General features: G+C 44.0%; 1 protein-coding gene across 1 annotated transcript in view; it reads right to left on the reverse strand.

The window, feature by feature from the left end:
* Window positions 1-3,731, reverse strand: part of cip2a (cellular inhibitor of PP2A) — a 12,913-nt gene extending 9,182 nt beyond the window's left edge. The window contains exons 1-4 of the mRNA XM_038996900.1: window positions 3,648-3,731; window positions 3,177-3,279; window positions 1,299-1,446; window positions 1,054-1,166 (exon numbers count right to left, since the gene is read on the reverse strand). Of these exons, the coding sequence (XP_038852828.1) occupies window positions 1,054-1,166; window positions 1,299-1,446; window positions 3,177-3,278 (363 nt within the window). The 5' untranslated portion in view covers window position 3,279; window positions 3,648-3,731. The remainder of the gene's footprint in view (window positions 1-1,053; window positions 1,167-1,298; window positions 1,447-3,176; window positions 3,280-3,647) is intronic.
* Window positions 3,732-21,777: the final 18,046 nt, after the last annotated feature.

Consider the following 21,777-nt stretch of genomic DNA (forward strand, 5'->3'; position numbering starts at 1 on the left):
CTAGCCACCGTGCTTCTACACCTGCATTGCTTGCTGTTTGGGGTTTTAGGCTGGGTTTCTGTACAGCACTTCGAGATATTAGCTGATGTACGAAGGGCTATATAAAATAAACTTGATTTGATTTGACACAGAGTTACGACAGCAGTTATATGTGAGTCTCTGTAGCATCTTTAAGCACTGAGACACAGAGTTACTACAGCAGTTATAGGTGAGTCTCTGTAGCATCTTTAAACACTGAGACAGAGTTACAACAGCAGTTATAGGTGAGTCTCTGTAGCATCTTTAAACACTGAGACACAGAGTTACTACAGCAGTTATAGGTGAGTCTCTGTAGCATCTTTAAACACTGAGACACAGAGTTACTACAGCAGTTATATGTGAGTCTCTGTAGCATATTTAAGCACTGAGAAACAGAGTTACTACAGCAGTTATAGGTGAGTCTCTGTAGCATCTTTAAACCCTGAGACACACAGGGTTATTACAGTTGTAGTTGAACATCACATCCTACAGCCATGTTTCCCACCGGAGCTGTGGCTTTGTGTAGCGCCGTAATTCTCCAAGACCAGGGTTCATGACCCCTGGTTAAGTCTCATCATGTCATTCTGGTGAGTAGCCTGAAGACCAGACGTTGCTTTCATAGAATTCTACGTCAGGGAGAAATGAGTGTTTGGAGCAGGAGAGTTCTCTCACGACCTCTACAAGCCAGAATGCTGAATAAAATGTTACTTTATCAGTTGTCCGTGTGGTTGGTCCTTTTTCAGGTAAGAATGTGTGACAATATATCCACAGGAAAGTATAAATGCGTAAATGTTTCAAAGTGCTGGTAGTGCGTTCAGATTTCTATCACGTGAAGCATGCCCACAAGATGAAAATACATGTACGTGACGCATGCATACTTGCCGAGCTCATGCACGTGTTTACATGGTCCTGCGCATGCTTCAGGAGATAGGAATCTGAACGCACTTCCAAACAAACGTATGACATCAATGTTAGACTGTGAACCAGAGGTATCCCAGTCTGATTGTCAGGCAATATGGAGAGTTCTGTCCTTACTTGTAATACCAGCGGCTCCCTGGGGGTGGCGCTGTGGGAGTGGATGATGGAGGCCAGAGTGCTGGTCAGGTTATAACTGCTCTGGAGAACATCTCTGCTCTCATCATCACAGACTGGGGGAGAGAACACACAGTTCAATTGGTTTTGTATTGTTTTTGAGTGAGAGAAACATTGTCGGCTGTTGACAAAAATAGTATGACTGAAATGTGTTGGGAATTAGTCATTGGCTGTGGGTGTGTGTGTACCTAGTTGGGCCAGTAGAGAGATTATGGTTCCAGTGAGTGCGGGGCTAGTGTTAGGGTCTCCTGCCAGCTCCACAAGTCCACAGACACACTCACTGGGCAGGACCTGGCCCGACGACAGCAGACGAACACACTGCATTCCTGACAGCTCCTACACACACACACACACACACACACACACACACACACACACACACACACACACACACACACACACACACACACACACACACACACACACACACACACACACACACACGTTTACATGCACACTAATAATTCGATAATAAACCGATTATGGCAAGACATGTAAACAGCTTCATTTGCGTTTTAGCTGCGTATTTGAAGCAACAGCTTTGGCACAATCAATCAGAAATGGACAGCTCATGGTGCTGAAAGTAGGCAAATTCCAGTAGGTATAATTCATTTCGACCGTCTTCATTTTAGTTTGACTTTACTAACAAGAGGGCTTTGTGTTGAAGCCTATTTCTTCCTATTTAAGAAATAAGAGGTATGCCTACCTGTTCGACAAGACAAAAATTAGGCTATAGGCTGCTATATGCATAGATTTAACGGTCAATTCCTTCACCCACCATTCACTCTTTAAATAACCTACCTATGTGTCAGTGGAAGGGCTGTTAAAACCAAGACTCAAATTGAGGGGATATGCTATAGGCCTACCTTTCATTAAACGAAATGGCAAAAAGCACAGGCCTACCCCTTGTAAGCTTAAGATTTGGAAGAAAACTCAAACGGATCCGATTATATAAAGTGATCTATAACAGCGCTTTGGTCCGCAATACTTTATGCTTGAAACAAGCAGTAAAATACCCCGGAAAGACGTGACTGCGATGCATATAGGGATATCATTGTTTCGTTTTTTTGACATTCAGAGGCTGAGCTACAACTTTCTGTAGCCGAGGAGACAAAAATATATACTTTACTTCACAAGCAATCAATTGATTAAGCTATTAACTTTCTGTACAATAGTACATCTTTAAACCAAGACAGCTTTTAGGGAAACACTTGTGACCTTCTCTCGTTGAGTTAAGCAAAGGAAGAAGAGCAGCCAGCATTTAAAGCTTCCATTTTTCTGCGTCAGTAGGCCTTCACTGGCTAGGATGGAAAGGTAGGCCTAAATTTCAAAAGTACCATGCTCAGATTCCTAATGACATCTCAGATTTTATTATTTGCAAACAGGGACAGTTTTGTTGCAAACAAGACACATTGATTTGGCATTGGAGACATATGATAAGAAGAAGACATAGACCGTTCTCCCTGGCCATTCTTAGACTGTCATTTTGGTCACTTAAAAAAGGCATTAAAAAAAAGATTCTGCTAATAGGTAAAATAACGTGGAGCTGCATGACATTTTTATAAAAGGCAATTTTTTTTCTGACCTGCAAATACGATGATAGATTCATGCAATGTTTTTACACTAAAGGAGATCATTCCAACCCCTACTCTTGTCCAAAGTGGTCTGCAAACCCACAACATTCTGGCCCGCATAATTCCTGCGTTGCCATGTAATGCTCACAGGACAATGAACAGTTTCTAAAACTGCATATCTAAGGCTCTGGTCTGTTCAAGAAGTGAGGGTAAACAGTGGAAAAGTTCTATGTTATCCACGTCATATTTTAATTATTATTTTGGGTGTAGGGGAGGGTCATGTGTTTTTTTTCAAGCGTTTAGGTTAAATGTATTTTGCTGAAGGGAGGCCCATCCATTTTCATTTCAGTGGTCCAATTACCTGAAACCCTTATTTATAAATAACGTTCACTCCCAAATCGTATTGTGTGCATGTAACCGTGCTCAGTGTCAGGTTGATATATCTCACAAAGTAGACGTGTGCTTTGGCACTGTAGACATGTTGAAACTGACCTCCACCTGTTTCTGCAGCTGGGCAGCGTTATGGGCCGTCCTGTTGTCTCTGTACTGGTGGATGGCCAGCAGGAGAGACTTCAGACACGTCGTTACGTCCATTCTGCAACACAACAGCCCTTTTGAGCTCAGTAGCAGTTCATCTGTATGACACTGTTTATCAGCTACAGGCGTTGTTTGGAGCGTTTGCTGGGAAGCTTAGTCAAACAGCATAGATAACTACCTGCCATTTTAAAAACGCAAATGGCTAAACTACAGCTGATACGGCTTTGGTTTAACAACTTGTTAGCAAAAGAAAACAGTCAATGCTAACTAGCTAGCTACCTAGGCTAACTATTGTTATGATCCCCGACTAATGTTTAGATGTGGCAAATTATAACTGCATTGATGATCATTATTCACGTAACTTTATGAAATATACATCAATAACATAAACACCAATTTGATTTAAAAATAAAAATAAATACATACATAATTTCTGTCCTCTTCTGTCAAGCGTTGTCGTACGTCTTCTACTTCCTCCCGCTTTCCACTTCGAACAGCGGAACAGCCAATGAGATATTGAAGGGGGTAGCTGCATTCCAATATGGCGAGTGGGTGTGTTGGTCGAAAGGAAAGTAGTGGGCGTGTGGAAATTAGTGGGTGTGTGGAAAGCGCTCTGCTATAGGTTAGATGGGTTTGATTGAGCGGTGTTTTTTGTCTTCCGTTTCTAACCACGCAACTACCGTACATATTTGAGCTACCATATCGCGAGTTTGGAATTCGTTTTTAAGCCAGATGAGTTTGAGTCGCATTTCACAGATAGTGTTACACAAATAATTTTACATTTCAGTTATAAAACTGATGATTGATTCTTTTTTATTAAAAGTATTCATGATGGGTGTACTGTTGCTTCATGCGTTGTATGCATGTGCTTACTTTGACTGTCACCCTGATATTGGCTACTAGGTAGCTACTTCCCATGTGTTGCCAGTAGTTCTTGTCAAGCAAGAGCTAAGGGCACTGTCACAGTGTCGCCTTCCATGCCCTCCCCATTGAGTAGTAGGCTATGTATAAAGGTGACATCTAGATGGTTATCAATATTTGTTATTTCTTGGGTAGGCTGCTATCCTTCTTGAAAAAAATTGCCACGTTAGCTACCTCCGGCAACACGACTGTGATGCCCAGTTGGAAGTCGCCAGGCAGGCCAATACAAGTGTCTTGCTGCCCAATCAGCCAAGAAAAACGTTCTTGAATGCCAACAAAACTGCCCAATTAGCTGATTTGCTTTTCATATAGCGAAGTTGCTTTCCATACACCCACTCCTTTCCACCACAAATGGATCAGCCAAAATGCAGGGGTCCATTTTCTCAAAAAATGTCACTTCTACCAGACCAAACTCATCTTTATCCTGACCCTCTCAGTGATGCTCGGGCTCCGAGAACGTCACCACACCTGCCACCTCCGCTACTTCACCCTCGTTCATTGCCATTTAGTCTCCAGAACTCGGTCTGGAATACAGCTCACTCCGTTTACACTTGACACCAATCCTCTTTGACACACCTATTCCCCTTTCGGCAGACACCATGGAGAAAATACCCGCAGGTGACTTGCTTCGTGCTCATTTTCCCCATGGCTAGCCAGAAAATGCTTTATCCCGAAACAACAAAACCAAAACCCCTGTTCCAAAACAAAACCCCTGCTCCGCTGTTTTGGCTTTCCAAAGAGTCAGCCCAGAGTCCTGAAGGGGGGTGGGGGGGGGGGGGGGGGGGGGGGCACAGTGCATTCTTCTTCTTCTTTGGCATCATGGCATTCTGTTTGTGCATGCCGCCACGTACTGTGCGTGTGTAACAGTATTGCTTCCGTTCCTCTCCTCGCCCCTACCTGGGCTCGAACCAGGGACAATCTGCACACATCAACAACTGCCTCCCACAAAGCATCGTTACTAGAGGTCGACCAATTATGAATTTTCAATACCGATACCGATTATTGGAGGACCAAAAAAATCCGATACCGATTAATCGGCCGATTTTTATATATATATCTGTAATAATGACAATTACAACAATACTGAATGAACAATGAACACTTTTATTTTAACTTAATATAATACATCAATAAAATCAATTTAGTCTCAAATAAATAATGAAACATGTTCAATTTGGTTTAAATAATGCAAAAACACAGTGTTGGAGAAGAAAGTAAAAGTGCAATATGTGCCATGTAAAAAAGCTAAAGTTTAAGTTCCTTGCTCAGAACATGAGAACATATGAAAGCTGGTGGTTCCTTTTAACATGAGTCTTCAATATTCCCAGTTAAGAAGTTTTAGGTTGCAGTTACTATGCGTCGACTATTCCTCTCTATACCATTTGTATTTCATATACCTTTGACTATTGGATGTTCTTATAGGCACTTTAGTATTGCCAGCCTAATCTCGGGAGTTGATAGGCTTGAAGTCATAAACAGCGCTGTGCTTCAAGTATTGCTAAGAGCTGCTGGCAAACGCAGTAAAGTGCTGTTTGAATGAATGCTTACAAGCCTACTGCTGCCTACCACCGCTCAGTCAGACTGCTCTATCAAATATCAAATCATAGACTTAATTATAATAAACACACAGAAATACCAGCCTTTGGTCATTAATATGGTCAAATCCGGAAACTATCATTTCGAAAAAAAATGTTTATTCTTTCAGTGAAATATTGAACCGTTACGTATTCTATCAAACGGGTGGCAACCCTAAGTCTAAATATTGCTGTTACATTGCACAACCTTCAACGTTATGTCATAAATATGTAAAATTCTGGCAAATTAATTATGGTCTTTGTTAGGAAGAAATGGTCTTCACACAGTTCACAACGAGCCAGGCGGCCCAAACTGCTGTATATACCCTGACTCCGCTTGCACTGAACGCAAGAGAAGTGACACAATTTCCCTAGTTAATATTGCCTGCTAACATGCATATATTTTCACTAAATATGCAGGTTTAAAAAAATATACTTCTGTGTATTGATTTTAAGAAAGGCATTGATGTTCATGGTTAGGTACATTTGTGCAACGATTGTGCTTTTTTCGCAAATGTGCTTTTGTTTAATCATCACCCGTTTGGCCAAGTTGAAGTAGGCTGTGATTCGATGGTAAATTAACAGGCACCGCTTTGATTATATGCAATGCAGGACAAGCTAGTTAACCTAGTAATATCATCAACCATGTGTAGTTAACTAGTGATTATGTGAAGATTGATTGTTTTTTATAAGATAAGTTTAATGCTAGCTAGCAACTTACCTTGGCTCCTTGCAGCCATAAGGTCCTTTTGATGCTACACTCACGTAACAGGTGGTCAGCCTGCCACGCAGTCTCCTCGTGGATTGCAACTCGCGTAACAGGTGGTCAGCCTGCCACGCAGTCTCCTCGTGGATTGCAATGTAATCGCCCATAATCGGCATCCAAAAAGGCTGATTACCGATTGTTATGAAAACTTGAAATCGGCCATAATTAATCGGCCATAATTAATCGGCCATAATTAATCGGTCAACCTCTAATCATTACCTATCGCTCCACAAAAGCTGCAGCCCTTGCAGAGCAAGGGAAACAACTACTGCTAGGTCTCAGAGCAAGTGACGTCACCAACAAAAACGCTATTAGCCCGCACCCCGCTAACTAGCTAGCCATTTCACACCGGTTACACTCATCCGCCTTTGACCTCCTTTTCCACAGCAACCAGTGATCTGGGTCACGGCACCAATGTAACAGTATTGCTTCCGTCCCTCTCCTCGCCATTACCTGGGCTCGAACCAGGGAGCCTCTGCACACATCAACAACTGCCTCCCACGAAGCATCGTTACCTATCGCTCCACAAAAGCCACGGTCCTTGCAGAGCAAGGGAAACAACTACTTCAAGGTCTCAGAGCAAGTGACGTCACCGATTGAAACGCTATTAGCGCACACCCCATACACCACACTATGGGACAACTGACATATTCCAACATGACTGTATCTGGTAAAGACTCTGCTTCAAAACTCAAAAGGACAGACAGTGCTTCTCAGTTTCACCACGCTCGCCACCATGTCTGTGTCGCACCAAACGGCGCGCCTCACAGACACAGGGAATCTTGCATTTCAGTTGCTCCACCTCAACACTTAAAGGAAAACTCCATCCAAAAACGATATTTTGGTATTTGTTTCATTAGTCCATTGTTGACATAGGACCAAAATGTTTTGCTTGTCAGCAATCAAGTTTTCAAGATATGTAACTTTCAAAATATAGAAATCATCCCCGTGTGATGAATTTTGCATCATATGATGCCGTTTAGCATCATATGATGCTGTTTTGCATCATATGATACATCATACGGATGGATGATTTCTGTATTTTGAAAGTTACGTATCTTGAAAACTTGAGATTTTGGGACAACAGGGCTAATCTAGTGATTCAGGGCTCATCTCTATAGCCATCCAGCTAATTACAAGCAACTGTCTAAACGAAAGACAAGACCTTATCACTTCTGAGATGTTGGAGTCTGTTTCCCGGTACTTGACATAGGAGCTCTGCCAGATAGCATGAAGTAAAAAGAATGCAACATTTTCCCACCTGCATCTCCTCATTGCCCCCCAGTAAAATGATCCTACATTTAGGCTATTGTTTATATGTGTATTTCACACTATGTTGAGGTAAATATCAGAGTATAATGTTATGGATGTCAACCCAATACATGTTCCTGTCATCATCATCAATCAACTACATTAGAGTTAAAAACAACTTGGACTACCACCACTGATTTCTGTATGCTAGCTATGCAACCAGTTTATACAAATGCAGGGTCCGTACAGACAAGACAAATTCAAGGTCTTTCAATTACCTTTTCAAGCGCTAATATTTATTTTCAAGGACCATCAATTAATATTTACTATTATGCAATTGTTTCTAGCCGCCAACAGATGGCAGTATATAGCCACAACCTCATGAGAAAAAAACAACTAACTTACTATTCATCACTACCTTACAAGTTCTACTCAATAATATGTTTCACTACTTATTTACTACATACATGAGAGGTAAGTCAGGATTGACGATGACTGGTTTCCTTGTATGGACTGTAACTCAGTAAAATCTTTGAAATTGTTGAATTAATATTTTTGTTCAGTGTACATAATATTAAATTGTCTTTATATTTAAATTTCATGAAATTTTAGGTCCATCAGGCTGTCCCAACATATAATGACATGAAAGTGAATTCTGACAATGTAAAAGACCCTTAGTTGACTCTAAAATTGTATATTCTATACCCATTTGAAGAGAAACAATGTATTAATGTGTTTGATAAGATTAAAGATTCCTTCCTCCTTTGCCTCTTTCATTGCAGCCTGACTCACCAGTGTCTCTCACTACGCTCTATAAAGAAAAGGTATTTTGTTATGAGAACTTATAGTAGCCCATCTTTTGATAATAGCTAGCTTAATTTCAGTCAGCTGCTCCTGCTGAGGTCAGGCTCCTTTTAACGTTAGCTTCTAACTTCATCCTTCTAGCCAGCTAGTTATAGCTAGCTACTTGCCTAATAGCCAGAGCCCTTGAGCTACCTAGCTAACTAGACATCTGACTGAAATATCAGCGACTATTTACCAGTTGTACATGTGACAGGTTAAAGGAAATACTAATAGCCTGTTATACATTAAAAAGTATTAGTAAATTCATAGTATGTGAGGATCTTAAAACATCTAAGGTTAAGAAGATCATGCATTCAGTATTAGTTGATAGATTGATAACATTTATATAATTGTGTTAAAATCCGTCAAGCATACAAAGGGTACGAATTGTGAGAGGAATGTGTAAACGTTATGTTGATTACTTTATGTTGTCGTGGGTAAAAGTGTTAATCTGTGATCTACTAAATGCTCTTAATCTATGAGCCTGAGATCGATTGCTCTGGTCTCCACTCAAGTTCACGGAGAATTCGCGGTCTTTTTCTCATTGCACTAAAAGTTCTCAATGAGTAAACATTAACCTATCAATCTCGTGATTCTTTCTCCCCTTTTTCAGGGGTGTAACATTTTTGGAGGCTCCGCTGAGATAGCTGCTCAGATGTCCAGTTTCCACATCCTGGTCGCTGAATTCCGAGCCAGCTAAATCCCCACATAATAACTCAGGCAGGCTGCAGTGAGGAAAGTGTTGCTGTTCGAGGAGAGCTGGAAGTTGGTGGTTAAGTACGTGTCACCTGAGGCCATTGATCGACCATCAGAGACAGTAAGGACCATCTAATTCAGAGTCAACTCCTGCACAGTAAAAGTTCCTCCTGTTCTGTCAACATGACAACCGCCTTGGAAGAACTACAGGAAGAGGTAGTAGGAGAATTGCGCACCCTGACTAAAGACAAGTTACTAGAGATATGTGATTTCCTTGACATATCAGGCGAACAGAGAAGAGATGTTCAAGACAAATCCCGCATATCATTGATGACTCACATTATGATGTTCCTTGAAAGAGAGGAAGTTGCAGAGTTAGAAGATGGCGGCATGTCGGAATTGTTGCTACTTAAAGACAAAATGACAGAGATGATCAGTGGCATAGATAACAAAACATGGCAAACTGACCATGATATTGAAACAGCCGGAATACATCACAGAATAGAGGAACTGAGAACTGTAACCCCACAACAAAGGGTGGGAACTGAGCAGATTACTGCAGCCAAAGCCAGTGATTCCCTGCGTCAGCCCCAACCCCATGCCAATCTTCAGGGGAGCGTGCCGCTCTCACCCAATGCACAGCCCAGCTCATACTGGCGCAAAGAGTTTAAAATTTCTGGTCAGATAGGTGAACCGGGCCAGAAAGATAAACTGATTTTTTCCAGCCTTGCCCATCAGATCGAGAGTGGACTTAACAGAGGCTATCCTGAGGTAGAAATAGTAGACGCCGTAGTCAGGGCTATTTCTCCAGGCTCACAGCTACGCAGTTACTTGGAAGGTAAACCCCAGCTAACTCTTCCCACACTTCGATGTATCCTGCGTTCCCACTTCCAAGAGAAGAGTGCAACAGAGCTTTACAAACAGCTCGCTTCAGAAGCACAGCATAGCAAAGAGACCCCTCTAAGCTTCCTGATGCGCGTCTTAGATTTGAGGCAGAAAGTACTGTTTGCATCCGAGGAGTCAGAATCAGAGCTTAAGTATGACCCTGCTCTAGTCCAGCGCATGTGTTTACACACAGTCCTTACAGGTCTCCAGAGTGACAGTATCAGGATAGACATGCAGCCTCTCCTGCTAGATAGCGAAACATCAGATGAGGTTTTGCTAGAGAAGCTTAACATTGCTTGTGCTAATGAGATAGAAAGACGAAACAAAAAGCGGTTCCATGCCCCACAGCCTGCTACAACTGTAAGTGTAGTCCAGTTAGAAGATACGCCATCCACAAAGTGTCCTGTGAAGGAAGCCAAAGTCAAGATACCCGCAGAACTGTTAACAGAGTTAGCTGAACTTAAGACAGGTGTAGCTTCTCTAAAAGGTCTCAGTGCAGAGATTGCTGAGATTAAGGAGACATTACAGCAGCCTATGTTTCAGTCACCGCCTTGTGCCTATGCCCCACCTCCAGTTAGGAGGCCAGATAGGGACCCCCAGCCACCTGTTTCCCAGCAGCAGTATTACAGCAACTACAGTCAGTCCCAAGCACCTGACCCTGCGCAGCATCAATATGCACCTAACCGGTATGCCAACCGCTCTGCTCAAGCTCCAAGGAGGTGTTTAGTCTGCCAGCAGGCCAGAACAGATGCACGCTGCACACACTGCTTCCGATGTGGGAGTGGAGAACATTTTCAAGCTGGATGTAAAATCCGGGCAGTCAGACCTTCAAGGGAGGCCCCTTTAAACGGGCAAGGGTTACCGCTGAGGGACGAGTGTTAACCGTAGCTACCAAAAAGTCCCAGAAATGTGCAAATTGTGCCAGAGAAGATTCATTTGAGAACCTGAAACAATGTTCATCATGTAAAGAGACACTGTACTGTTCCAAAGTATGTCAAAATCAACATTGGAGTAAACATAAGGAAAAATGCACTCACCTGAAAATTGACTCTACCAGTGAAAGGTTTTCCTGCACAGAGGAAAATGCCCACTCCTTACCATCCCTAGCTCAAGGTTGCCACCCCCGTAAGGTCACCTCGCTAGTCGGCAGACAGTGCCTTATTGAGTGTCACCTGAATCGCCACCACCTCCAAGCTCTATGGGACACAGGCTCTCAGGTATCGGTCATTGATGAACGATGGAAAGAGGAATCTCTCCCAAATGCAAGGCTGAGAGATGTTTCAGAAATCCTGGACTCACCTGCTGATCTAAGGTTGACTGCAGCAAATGGGACTGAAATGCCGTACCTGGGATGGATTGAAACAACTTTTCGGCTAGCCTCTGAAACTGACGAAACAAAGGAACTGATCATCCCAGTGCTGGTAATGAAAGGCTGTCACCTATCTCATCCCATCATAGGTTTCAATGTTATCGAGCACATCCTGACAATGACTGAAAAGACTAAATGATACAGTACAATAAAAACAGCTTTCCCAAGCCTCAAAAGAAACAAGGTGAGTGCTTTTATACAGGCTGTTAGCGCAGAACAGACAGATGAATATGCAGTGAAAACCAAGAAAGAGAAGGTTGCTGTACCAAAACACAGTAGCATTCAGATTGAGTGCCGCGTAGCTTCCCAGCCTTTCAAAGAGGACATGACAATGCTTTTCCAGCCAGACCTGAACCCGCAGTGGCCAGACGACCTTGAGTTCTTTGACACACTAGTCAGAGTCAGGAAAGGTGTTTTTCCAGTTATCAGGCTTGATGTCTCTAACCCCACTGACCACGACATTGCCCTGCTAGGACGCACAATAATCGGTACAGTACAAACTATTATGACTGTGTTACCTGCCCAAGTCTTTGAAAAAACTGTCACCCCAGCCACAGTGAATCACACCAGCGTTCGAACCCCATGTACTGCTACTGAACAGTGGGATCCACCAGTAGGTTTAACTCACCTAACCGAAGAGCAGAGAGAGGTTGTTAGGCAAATGCTTAGAGAAGAGTGTCACTCCTTCTCCAGATCAGACAATGACATTGGCTGCATTGAACGATTGAAAATGACTATTTCTCTAAAGGACTCTGAACCAGTCAAGCGCACATACATGTCAGTGCCCAGGCCACTGTATCAGGAGATGAAGGGTTACCTTTATGACCTCATAGCCCAGGGCTGGGTTAGGAAGTCAAACTCTTCATATTCTTCACCTGTCGTGTGCGTTCGTAAGAAGGATGGGACCCTCCGGTTGTGTATAGATTACAGAGACCTGAACAGAAAGACACATCCCGACCGCCAGCCCATCCCTCGGGTCCAAGACATCATGGACAGTTTAGGTGGTAATTCCTGGTTCTCCCTCTTAGATCAGGGAAAAGCTTATTACCAGGGGTTCATCTCTGAAGAAAGCAGACCACTGACAGCATTTGTGACCCCGTGGGGACTCTATGAGTGGATACGGATGCCATTCGGCCTCATGAACGCTCCTGCAGCTTTTCAGCGGTGTATGGAGGAGTGCTTGGAAGGGCTCCGGGATGACATCTGCATTCCTTATCTGGACGACACGCTTGTTTTCAGTAAAACTTTCGACAGCCATGTGAATGATGTGCGAAAAGTTTTGAGGCGTCTCAGAGAGTATGGCATTAAACTCAAACCAAGTAAGTGTGATCTCTTTAAACCCCAGGTCCGTTATTTGGGCAGAGTAGTGTCTGCAGAGGGCAGCTGAGTTGACCCAGCCGATTTTGAAGCAGTAAGAGCATTGAAAGAAATCAGACCAGAGACTGTGGGCCAGCTCAGACAAATGCTTGGTTTACTCACTTACTACAGACAGTACATCAAAGACTTTTCTAGGAGGGCCAGCTGCCTGTATGACCTCCTGAAAGCAGATTCAGAGAAATTACCTGACCACCCACGGGAAAAAAAACAAAGAAACTAAGTCATGTGGTGCCCTCAAACAAGCCAATCCTGTGGACTGACCAGCATCAACAGGCACTTGAACAGCTGATTGAGTGTTTGCTTCACCCACCAGTCTTAGGTTTCCCTGATTTCACTCAGCCATTTGTTGTACACACTGATGCGTCACACCAAGGCTTGGGAGCAGTTCTCTATCAAAAGCAAGATGGGAAGCTTAGGGTCATTGCTTATGGCTCTCGAACCTTAACAGCAGCTGAGAAGAACTATCACTACCACTCGGGCAAGCTAGAATTTCTAGCTCTAAAATGGGCAATCACTGATAAGTTCCATGATTATTTGTACTATGCTCCGTCCTTCACTGTATACAGCGATAACAACCCGCTCAGCTACATTCTGTCTACTGCGAAACTGAACGCAACCACTTCCAGGTGGGTTTCAGAATTGGCTGATTTCCACTTCACAATAAAGTACAGGCCAGGCAGAGAGAACGGTGATGCAGATGCGTTGTCAAGGATGCCACTGGATGTAGAGTCACTGATGAGAGAATGTTCTGAGGAGCTTCCACCAGACACCATTGCCGCCACGATACAAGCAGTTGAGGTACAGAAAGAGGCTGTTGTACCTTGGTCACTTTCAGCTGCAGCTATGTCAGTGTCAGCTGAAGGTGAGACAACCACTGCAACAACCAGCTCGATCCCAAAAGATGGGATAAGAGAAGCACAAGAATCTGATCCGGTCATCCGTCCTGTGCTCAATTTCAAACTGTCGGGTTTCAAACCGCCAGTTAAAGAGCAAAAGGAATTCAGTCCAAAGACAAAATGCCTATTCAGAGAATGGGACAAATTGACAATAGACAGTGATGGCATTCTGTACAGAATCACTACAACCCGCAAGCAGTTAGTTCTACCAGAGCAGTACAAAGGTAAAGTGATGGAAGAGTTGCACAATAACATGGGACACCAAGGTACTGACCGCACTGTATCACTAGTACGTGACCGCTTCTTCTGGCCATATATGCAATCTGACATCGAGCACTATGTGACTAAAACTTGTAGCTGTGTCAAGCAGAAAAAGCCAGCCCATGAAGCAAGAGCTCCTCTGACAAACATTGTGACAACACAGCCATTTGAACTGGTATGTATAGACTTCCTTCATCTCGACAGATGCAAAGGGGGATATGAGTACATCCTCGTGATTGTTGATCATTTTACACGTTTCACTCAAGCCTACGCCACCACATCAAAGTCAGGTAAAACTGCTGCAAATCTCATCTTCAATGACTTTGCCCTGAAGTTTGGGTTCCCGTCTCGCATCCACCATGACCAAGGGGAGAATTTGAAAATCAGTTGTTCCATCAGTTAAAGAAACTCAGTGGCATGGCGGGGTCCAGAACAACACCCTACCACCCGATGGGGAACGGTCAAGTGGAACGCATGAACAGAACATTGCTGCAAATGTTAAAGACACTAACTGAGACACAAAAGTCAAATTGGAAGGAGTCTCTGAACAAACTGGTTTATGCCTATAACTGCACCCGTTGCGAAGTGACTGGCTATTCACCATTTTATCTTCTGTTTGGGAGATCACCCAGGCTTCCAGTTGATATGCTCTTTGGATTGTGCACAGAGGCAGGTTCCAGTAACCATCGAGACTACGTGGAGAACTGGAAACGAGGGATGGAAGAAGCATACGCCATTGCAAATGAAAATGCTCAGAAAGCCGCTGAAAGAAGTAAGAAGTACTATGACACTAAAGTTAGGAGTTCAGTGCTACAGCCTGGCGAGCGAGTTCTGATTAAAAACCTGACACCAAGAGGAGGACCAGGCAAACTCCGTAACTATTGGGAAGATACAATTCACACAGTAGTGAGACAAATGGGTTCAGACCTGCCGATTTATGAATTGAGACCAGAAAAGGGTAGGGGACGCTCCAGGGTCCTGCACAGAAACCTGCTCATGTCCTGTGACCACTTACCTTTTGAGACACAACCAGAAATGACCAAAGATGACAAAAGTCCGAAAAAAAGGAGACATCAGCCTGCATCACATCCTCTAGATTCTGATGAAGACAGCGGGGATGAATATGACCTTCATCATGAGCCGCTACAGGTTCCCACATCTCCTACAGTACCTGAGGAGAGGAATGCTGAACCAGCGAGAGAGTGGGAACACAGGCCCCCACCAGTGAAACAGACAATTGCGGTGCCAGTCCCTGATACGCTACCAGCACAGCCTCTTGTTGAAAAGCGGCTGGAGGAGACAACAACCGTTCAAGACCTGCCTGCTGAGGAGATGAACTTGCCTGCTGAAAATTTGCCTGATGATCGTCCACCAAGTGCCTTTCCTTCATTAACTGATGCTGCGGAACCTGAGGAACCAGCCTACCAGCTGCCACAAAGAGAGAGACACCCTCCAAGACGTATCACCTATGATCAGCTTGGTATCCCTTCCTGCTACAGTATCCAGCCACAGTTGTTCCCTGTCTACTCTGCACCAGGACTGGTTCCATGGCTGCCATCACTACAGCAATGTTACTTTCAGCCACCTTACATGTATGGGCTTCAGCAAACATGAGGCTACATAGTTGACATGTTTGACCATGGACGACTGTCACAAGAGACAATTTGCAGACTATGTATTTAGATCATTAAAATTGATGGACTGTTGATCAATAGTATGAGAAAGGACTGTTTATGTTATACAGCTGGTCAACAGATATGGACTGTGAATAACTTGTTAGTTATATTTGAACTGTGACCCTTGACCTCTGCTCAAGTACTACCTTACAGAAGAGGATTTTCTAGGTCCAGTGCATACAGACTGTTGAAGACAATGTTGGTAATGTTGGGACAACATTTATTTTGTCGGGGAGAGTGTGACAGGTTAAAGGAAATACTAATAGCCTGTTATACATTAAAAAGTATTAGTAAATTCATAGTATGTGAGGATCTTAAAACATCTAAGGTTAAGAAGATCATGCATTCAGTATTAGTTGATAGATTGATAACATTTATATAATTGTGTTAAAATCCGTCAAGCATACAAAGGGTACGAATTATGAGAGGAATGTGTAAACGTTATGTTGATTACTTTATGTTGTCGTGGGTAAAAGTGTTAATCTGTGATCTACTAAATGCTCTTAATCTATGAGCCTGAGATCGATTGCTCTGGTCTCCACTCAAGTTCACGGAGAATTCGCGGTCTTTTTCTCATTGCACTAAAAGTTCTCAATGAGTAAACATTAACCTATCAATCTCGTGATTCTTTCTCCCCTTTTTCAGGGGTGTAACATACACATTCTCCAAAAGTCAGGAGGGGTTGTTTGGGGGATCTGTTGACACGGGAGGCGTCGAGGGATGTTAAAATAAGTTCCACTGCCAGCGGTGTCTCTCTGCTATTTGCCTCTGTAGGTCTGGGCTGAGGTCAGGGTTGCCAGGTCAAGCTAAAAGGTCCAGACCAATGAACACTCAAAATCTGCCCAAATGGGCTGAAAACTAGCCAATTTTTTTTAAGGCAAGAGAGGAGTTGCCATATCTAAACCCTTTTTTCCATAACGTTATCGAGCCAATTACGAAGGAATATCGTATAAACTTGTAATGACGTTAGAAGCAAAATTAGGGTTTCCTCAAAATAATAATTATTGCAAGCTATGACATTGCTTAATCATAGCAGTCCAAAAAGTTAAATCGACATCCATTGATGGTAAATGATCTGTCGAGTTTAATAAGGGCAAATTATATTTTCTCATGCCACATATTCAAATTCCTTTATTACATCATAAGGCACAAGGGGTATGGTATTTGGCCAATATACCACACCTAGGGCTGTTCTTATGCACAACGCAACGCGGAGTTGTATCCAGGTTGTATCACAACTGGCCATGATTGGGAGTCCCATAGGGCGGCTCACAATTGGCCCAGCGTCATCTGGTTAAGGTTTGGCCAGGGTAGGCCGTCATTGTAAATTAATATTTGTTCTTAACTGACTTGACTAGTTAAATACAGGTGAAGTTAATAAAATAAAGTAAAAAATATACCACGGCTTTCAGCCAATCAGCATTCAGGGCTAGAGCCAGGTTTATAAATGTAAATAAAACCCCTTTGCACATGTGCATAACTATAGATAAATCTGACAGGAGAGTTGGACAGAGGATCTCGAAATCTCTGAGCAAGAAACACTTGGATGAGTGTTTGAACACTTAGGCTATTTTCTGGCAATTATGCTGTTATTATGTGCCAGATGTTAAGACTACAAACCGTTATAAATAGCCCATTTGCGAAATTGACTTGTCATTTCAATAGGCATAGGCTACACAATAAAATATTAGTTTATGATTGTACAGTGCATTCAGAAAGTATTTAGACCCATTTACTTTTCCCACATTTTGCTATGTTACAGCCTTATCCAAGGTGGCGTAGCAGTGCAGACGTGGTTTGTCGTCCTTTCATTTACTTTTTGTATTTTTCGTATTTTTTTGTATATATTTCAATTTATTTCAATTTATTTTCAATCTCTTTTCTATTTTTAAATTAAATATATTTTCCCGGTAACCCGCCACATTCAATGTGACACGGATCCGCTATTCTTTTTAGACCTTATAGCCAGGACCTCCATCAGAAGCTAACCAGCTAATTAGCTACTAGCTTTTTAGTCATTGTTAACCACTGCTAGAGTGGTTTACCTGCTTTACCTTCTGCTCAGGCACCAACCGTTTTTTTTAGCCTGGATAATACCTACCAGCCTCGGACTGTTTTTCTCCACTACAACGCCGGATTCCTGCCGTAACCCTGGACCATTACTCCTGATCATCACAGCTAGCTAGCTGCCACCGAGTGACCCAGCCCCGAAGCTAGCCCTGAGCCAGGCCCACCTCCCGGCCCACTCTGTGATCACCCGGCTACCCAGCTGATGCCTCCCGGACACGGCTAGAATCCACTACTTCTACCGGATACTTGCCGTAAGCTCTGGACCTTTGCAGCGGATCATCGCTGCTAGTTGGCTGCTACCGAGTGGCTATAGTGGCTAACGCCCCTGCCCCGAAGCTAGCACCAGTTAGCCGCGAGCCAGGCGCATCTCCCAGCTAGCAAACGAAACTACTACAACTATAATACCTCTTTCGCCATCTGTCCCAGGCCCTTTGTCGTGCTGTACCACCACGACTGGCCCGCAGGCGTAATTCCATCCACTGTGCCCTCAACCGGCCGTTGCCGGACGTCAGAGCAGACGCTTCTACTGCTAACTTTAAACACTGTGTCTCCTGCGTGCTAGCGTAGTAACGACTATGCCGCGGCTTCCCTGCTCCATCTATTGCTGTTCACTGGACCATATGATCACTTGGCTACATAGCTGATGCCTGCCGGACTGTTCATTTATCACGGTACTCCATTTTGTTTATTTTTTTGTTGTTTTGTTTATCTGTCGGCCCTAGCCCCGAACTCAGGCCCTGTGTGTAGTTTACCGACCCTCTCTACCCATTCATCGCCATTTTACCTGTTGTTGTTGTCTTAGCTGATTAGCTGTTATTGTCTTACCCGTTGTTGTCTTAGCTAGCTCTCCCAAACAACACCTGTGATTGCTTTATGCCTCGCTTTATGTCTCTCTCAAATGTCAATATGCCTTGTATACTGTTGTTTAGGATAGTTATCATTGTTTTAGTTTACAGTGGAGCCCCTAGTCCCACTCTACATGCCTCAGATTCCTCCTTTGTCCCACCTCCCACACATGCGGTGACCTCACCCAGTATAACCAGCACGTCCAGAGATGCAACCTCTCTTATCGTCACTCAGTGCCTGGGCTTATCTCCACTGTACCCGCACCCCACCATACCCCTGTCTGCACATTATGCCCTGAATCTATTCTACCACGCCCAGAAATCTGCTTATTTTATTCTCTGTCCCCAACGCACTACACGACCAGTTTTGATAGCCTTTAGCCGTACCCTCATCCTACTCCTCCTCTGCCTCGGGTGATGTGGAGGTTAACCCAGGCCCTGCGTGTCCCCAGGCACTCTCGTTTGTTGACTTCTGTAATCGAAAAAGCCTTGGTTTCATGCATGTTAACATCAGAAGCCTCCTCCCTAAGTTTGTTTTACTCACTGCTTTAGCACACTCCGCCAACCCTGATGTCCTTGCCGTGTCTGAATCCTGGCTTAGGAAGGCCACCAAAAATTTGGAGATTTCCATACCCAACTACAACATTTTCCGTCAAGATAGAACTGCCAAAGGGGGAGGAGTTGCAATCTACTGCAGAGGTAGCCTGCAAAGTTCTGCCATACTTTCCAGGTCTATGCCCAAACAGTTCGAACTTCTAATTTTAAAAATGAATCTCTCCAGAAATAAGTCTCTCACTGTTGCCGCCTGTTATAGATGCCCCTCAGCTCCCAGCTGTGCCCTGGACACCATATGTGAATTGATTGCCCCTCATCTATCTTCAGAGTTCGTTCTGTTAGGTGACCTAAACTGGGATCTGCTTAACACACCAGCAGTCCTACAATCTAAGCTAGATGCCCTCAATCTCACACAAATCATCAAGGAACCCACCAGATATAACCCTAAATCTGTAAACATGGGCACCCTCATAGATATTATCCTGACCATCTTGCCCTCCAAATACACCTCTGCTGTTTTCAATCAGGATCTCAGCGATCACTGCCTCATTGCCTGCATCCGCTATGGGTCCGCGGTCAAATGACTACCCCTCATCACTGTCAAACGCTCCCTAAAACACTTCTGCGAGCAGGCCTTTCTAATTGACCTGGCCCGGGTATCCTGGAAGGATATTGACCTCATTCCGTCAGTCGAGGATGCCTGGTCGTTCTTTAAAAGTAATTTCCTCACCATCTTAAATAAGCATGCCCCTTTCAAAAAATGTAGAACTAAGAACAGATATAGCCCTTGGTTCACTCCAGACCTGACTGCCCTTGACCAGCACAAAAACATCCTGTGGCGGACTGCAATTGCATCGAATAGTCCCCGTGATATGAAACTGTTCAGGGAAGTCAGGAACCAATACACGCAGTCAGTCAGGAAAGCAAAGGCTAGCTTTTTCAAACAGAAATTTGCATCATGTAGCTCTAACTCCAAAATGTTTTGGGACACTGTAAAGTCCATGGAGAACAAGAGCACCTCCTCCCAGCTGCCCACTGCTCTGAGGCTAGGTAACACGGTCACTACTGATAAATCCATGATAATCGAAAATTTCAATAAGCATTTCTCTACGGCTGGCCATGCTTTCCTCCTGGCTACCCCAACCCCGGCCAATAGCTCCGCACCCCCCGCAGCTACTTGCCCGAGCCTCCCCAGCTTCTCCTACACCCAAATACAAATAGATAGATGTTCTGAAAGAGCTGCAAAACCTGGACCCATACAAATCAGCTGGGCTAGACAATCTGGACCCTCTCTTTCTAAAACTATCCATTGTTGCAACCCATATTACCAGTCTGCACAACATCTCTTTCGTATTGTCCGAGATCCCTAAAGATTGGAAAGCTGCCGCGGTCATCCCCCTCTTCAAAGGGGGTGACACTAGACCCAAACTGTTATAGACCTATATCCATCCTGCCCTGCCTCTCTAAAGTCTTTGAAAGCCAAGTTAATAAACAGATCACTGACCATTTCGAATCCCACCGTACCTTCTCCGCTGTGCAATCCGGTTTCCAAGCTGATCACGGGTGCACCTCAGCCACGCTCAAGGTACTAAACAATATCATAACCGCCATCGATAAAAGACAGTACTGTGCAGCCGTCTTCATCGACCTGGCCAAGGCTTTCGACTCTGTCAATCACCGTATTCTTATTGGCAGACTCAATAGCCTTGGTTTCTCAAATGACTGCCTCGCCTGGTTCACCAACTACTTTGCAGAGTTCAGTGTGTGTTGTCCGGACCTCTGACAATCTCTTTGGGGGTACCACAGGTTTCAATTCTTGGACCGACTCTTTTCTCTGTATATATCAACGATGTCGCTCTTGCTGCGGGTGATTCCCTGATCCAACTCTACACAGACGACACCATTCTGTATACATCTGGCCCTTCTTTGGACACTGTGTTAACTAACCTCCAAATGAGCTTCAATGCCATACAACACTCCTTCCGTGGCCTCCAACTGCCCTTAAACGCTAGTTAAACCAAATGCATGCTCTTCAACCGTTAGCTGCCCGCACCCGCCCACCCGACTAGCATCACTACCCTGGACGGTTCTGACCTAGAATATGTGGACAACTACAAATACCTAGGTGTCTGGCTAGACTGTAAACTCTCCTTCCAGACTCATATTAAACATCTCCAATCCAAAATCAAATCTAGAATCAGCATTCTGTTTCGCAACAAAGCCTCCTTCACGCACGTCTCCAAACTTACCCTAATAAAACTGACTATCCTACCGATCCTCGACTTTGGCGATGTCATCTACAAAATAGCTTCCAACACTCTACTCAGCAAACTGGATGCAGTCTATCACAGTGCCATCCGTTTTGTTACCAAAGCCCCTTAGGTCACCCACCACTGAGACCTGTATGCTCTAGTCGGCTGGACCTCGCAACATATTCGTCGCCAGACCCACTGGCTCCAGGTCATCTATAAGTCTATGCTAGGTAAAGCTCCGCCTTATCTCAGCTCACTGGTCACGATAACAACACCCATCCGTAGCACGCGCTCCAGCAGGTATATCTCACTGGTCATC

This window comes from Salvelinus namaycush, chromosome 7 (genome assembly GCF_016432855.1).
Source record: "Salvelinus namaycush isolate Seneca chromosome 7, SaNama_1.0, whole genome shotgun sequence".
Lineage (NCBI taxonomy): Eukaryota > Metazoa > Chordata > Actinopteri > Salmoniformes > Salmonidae > Salvelinus > Salvelinus namaycush.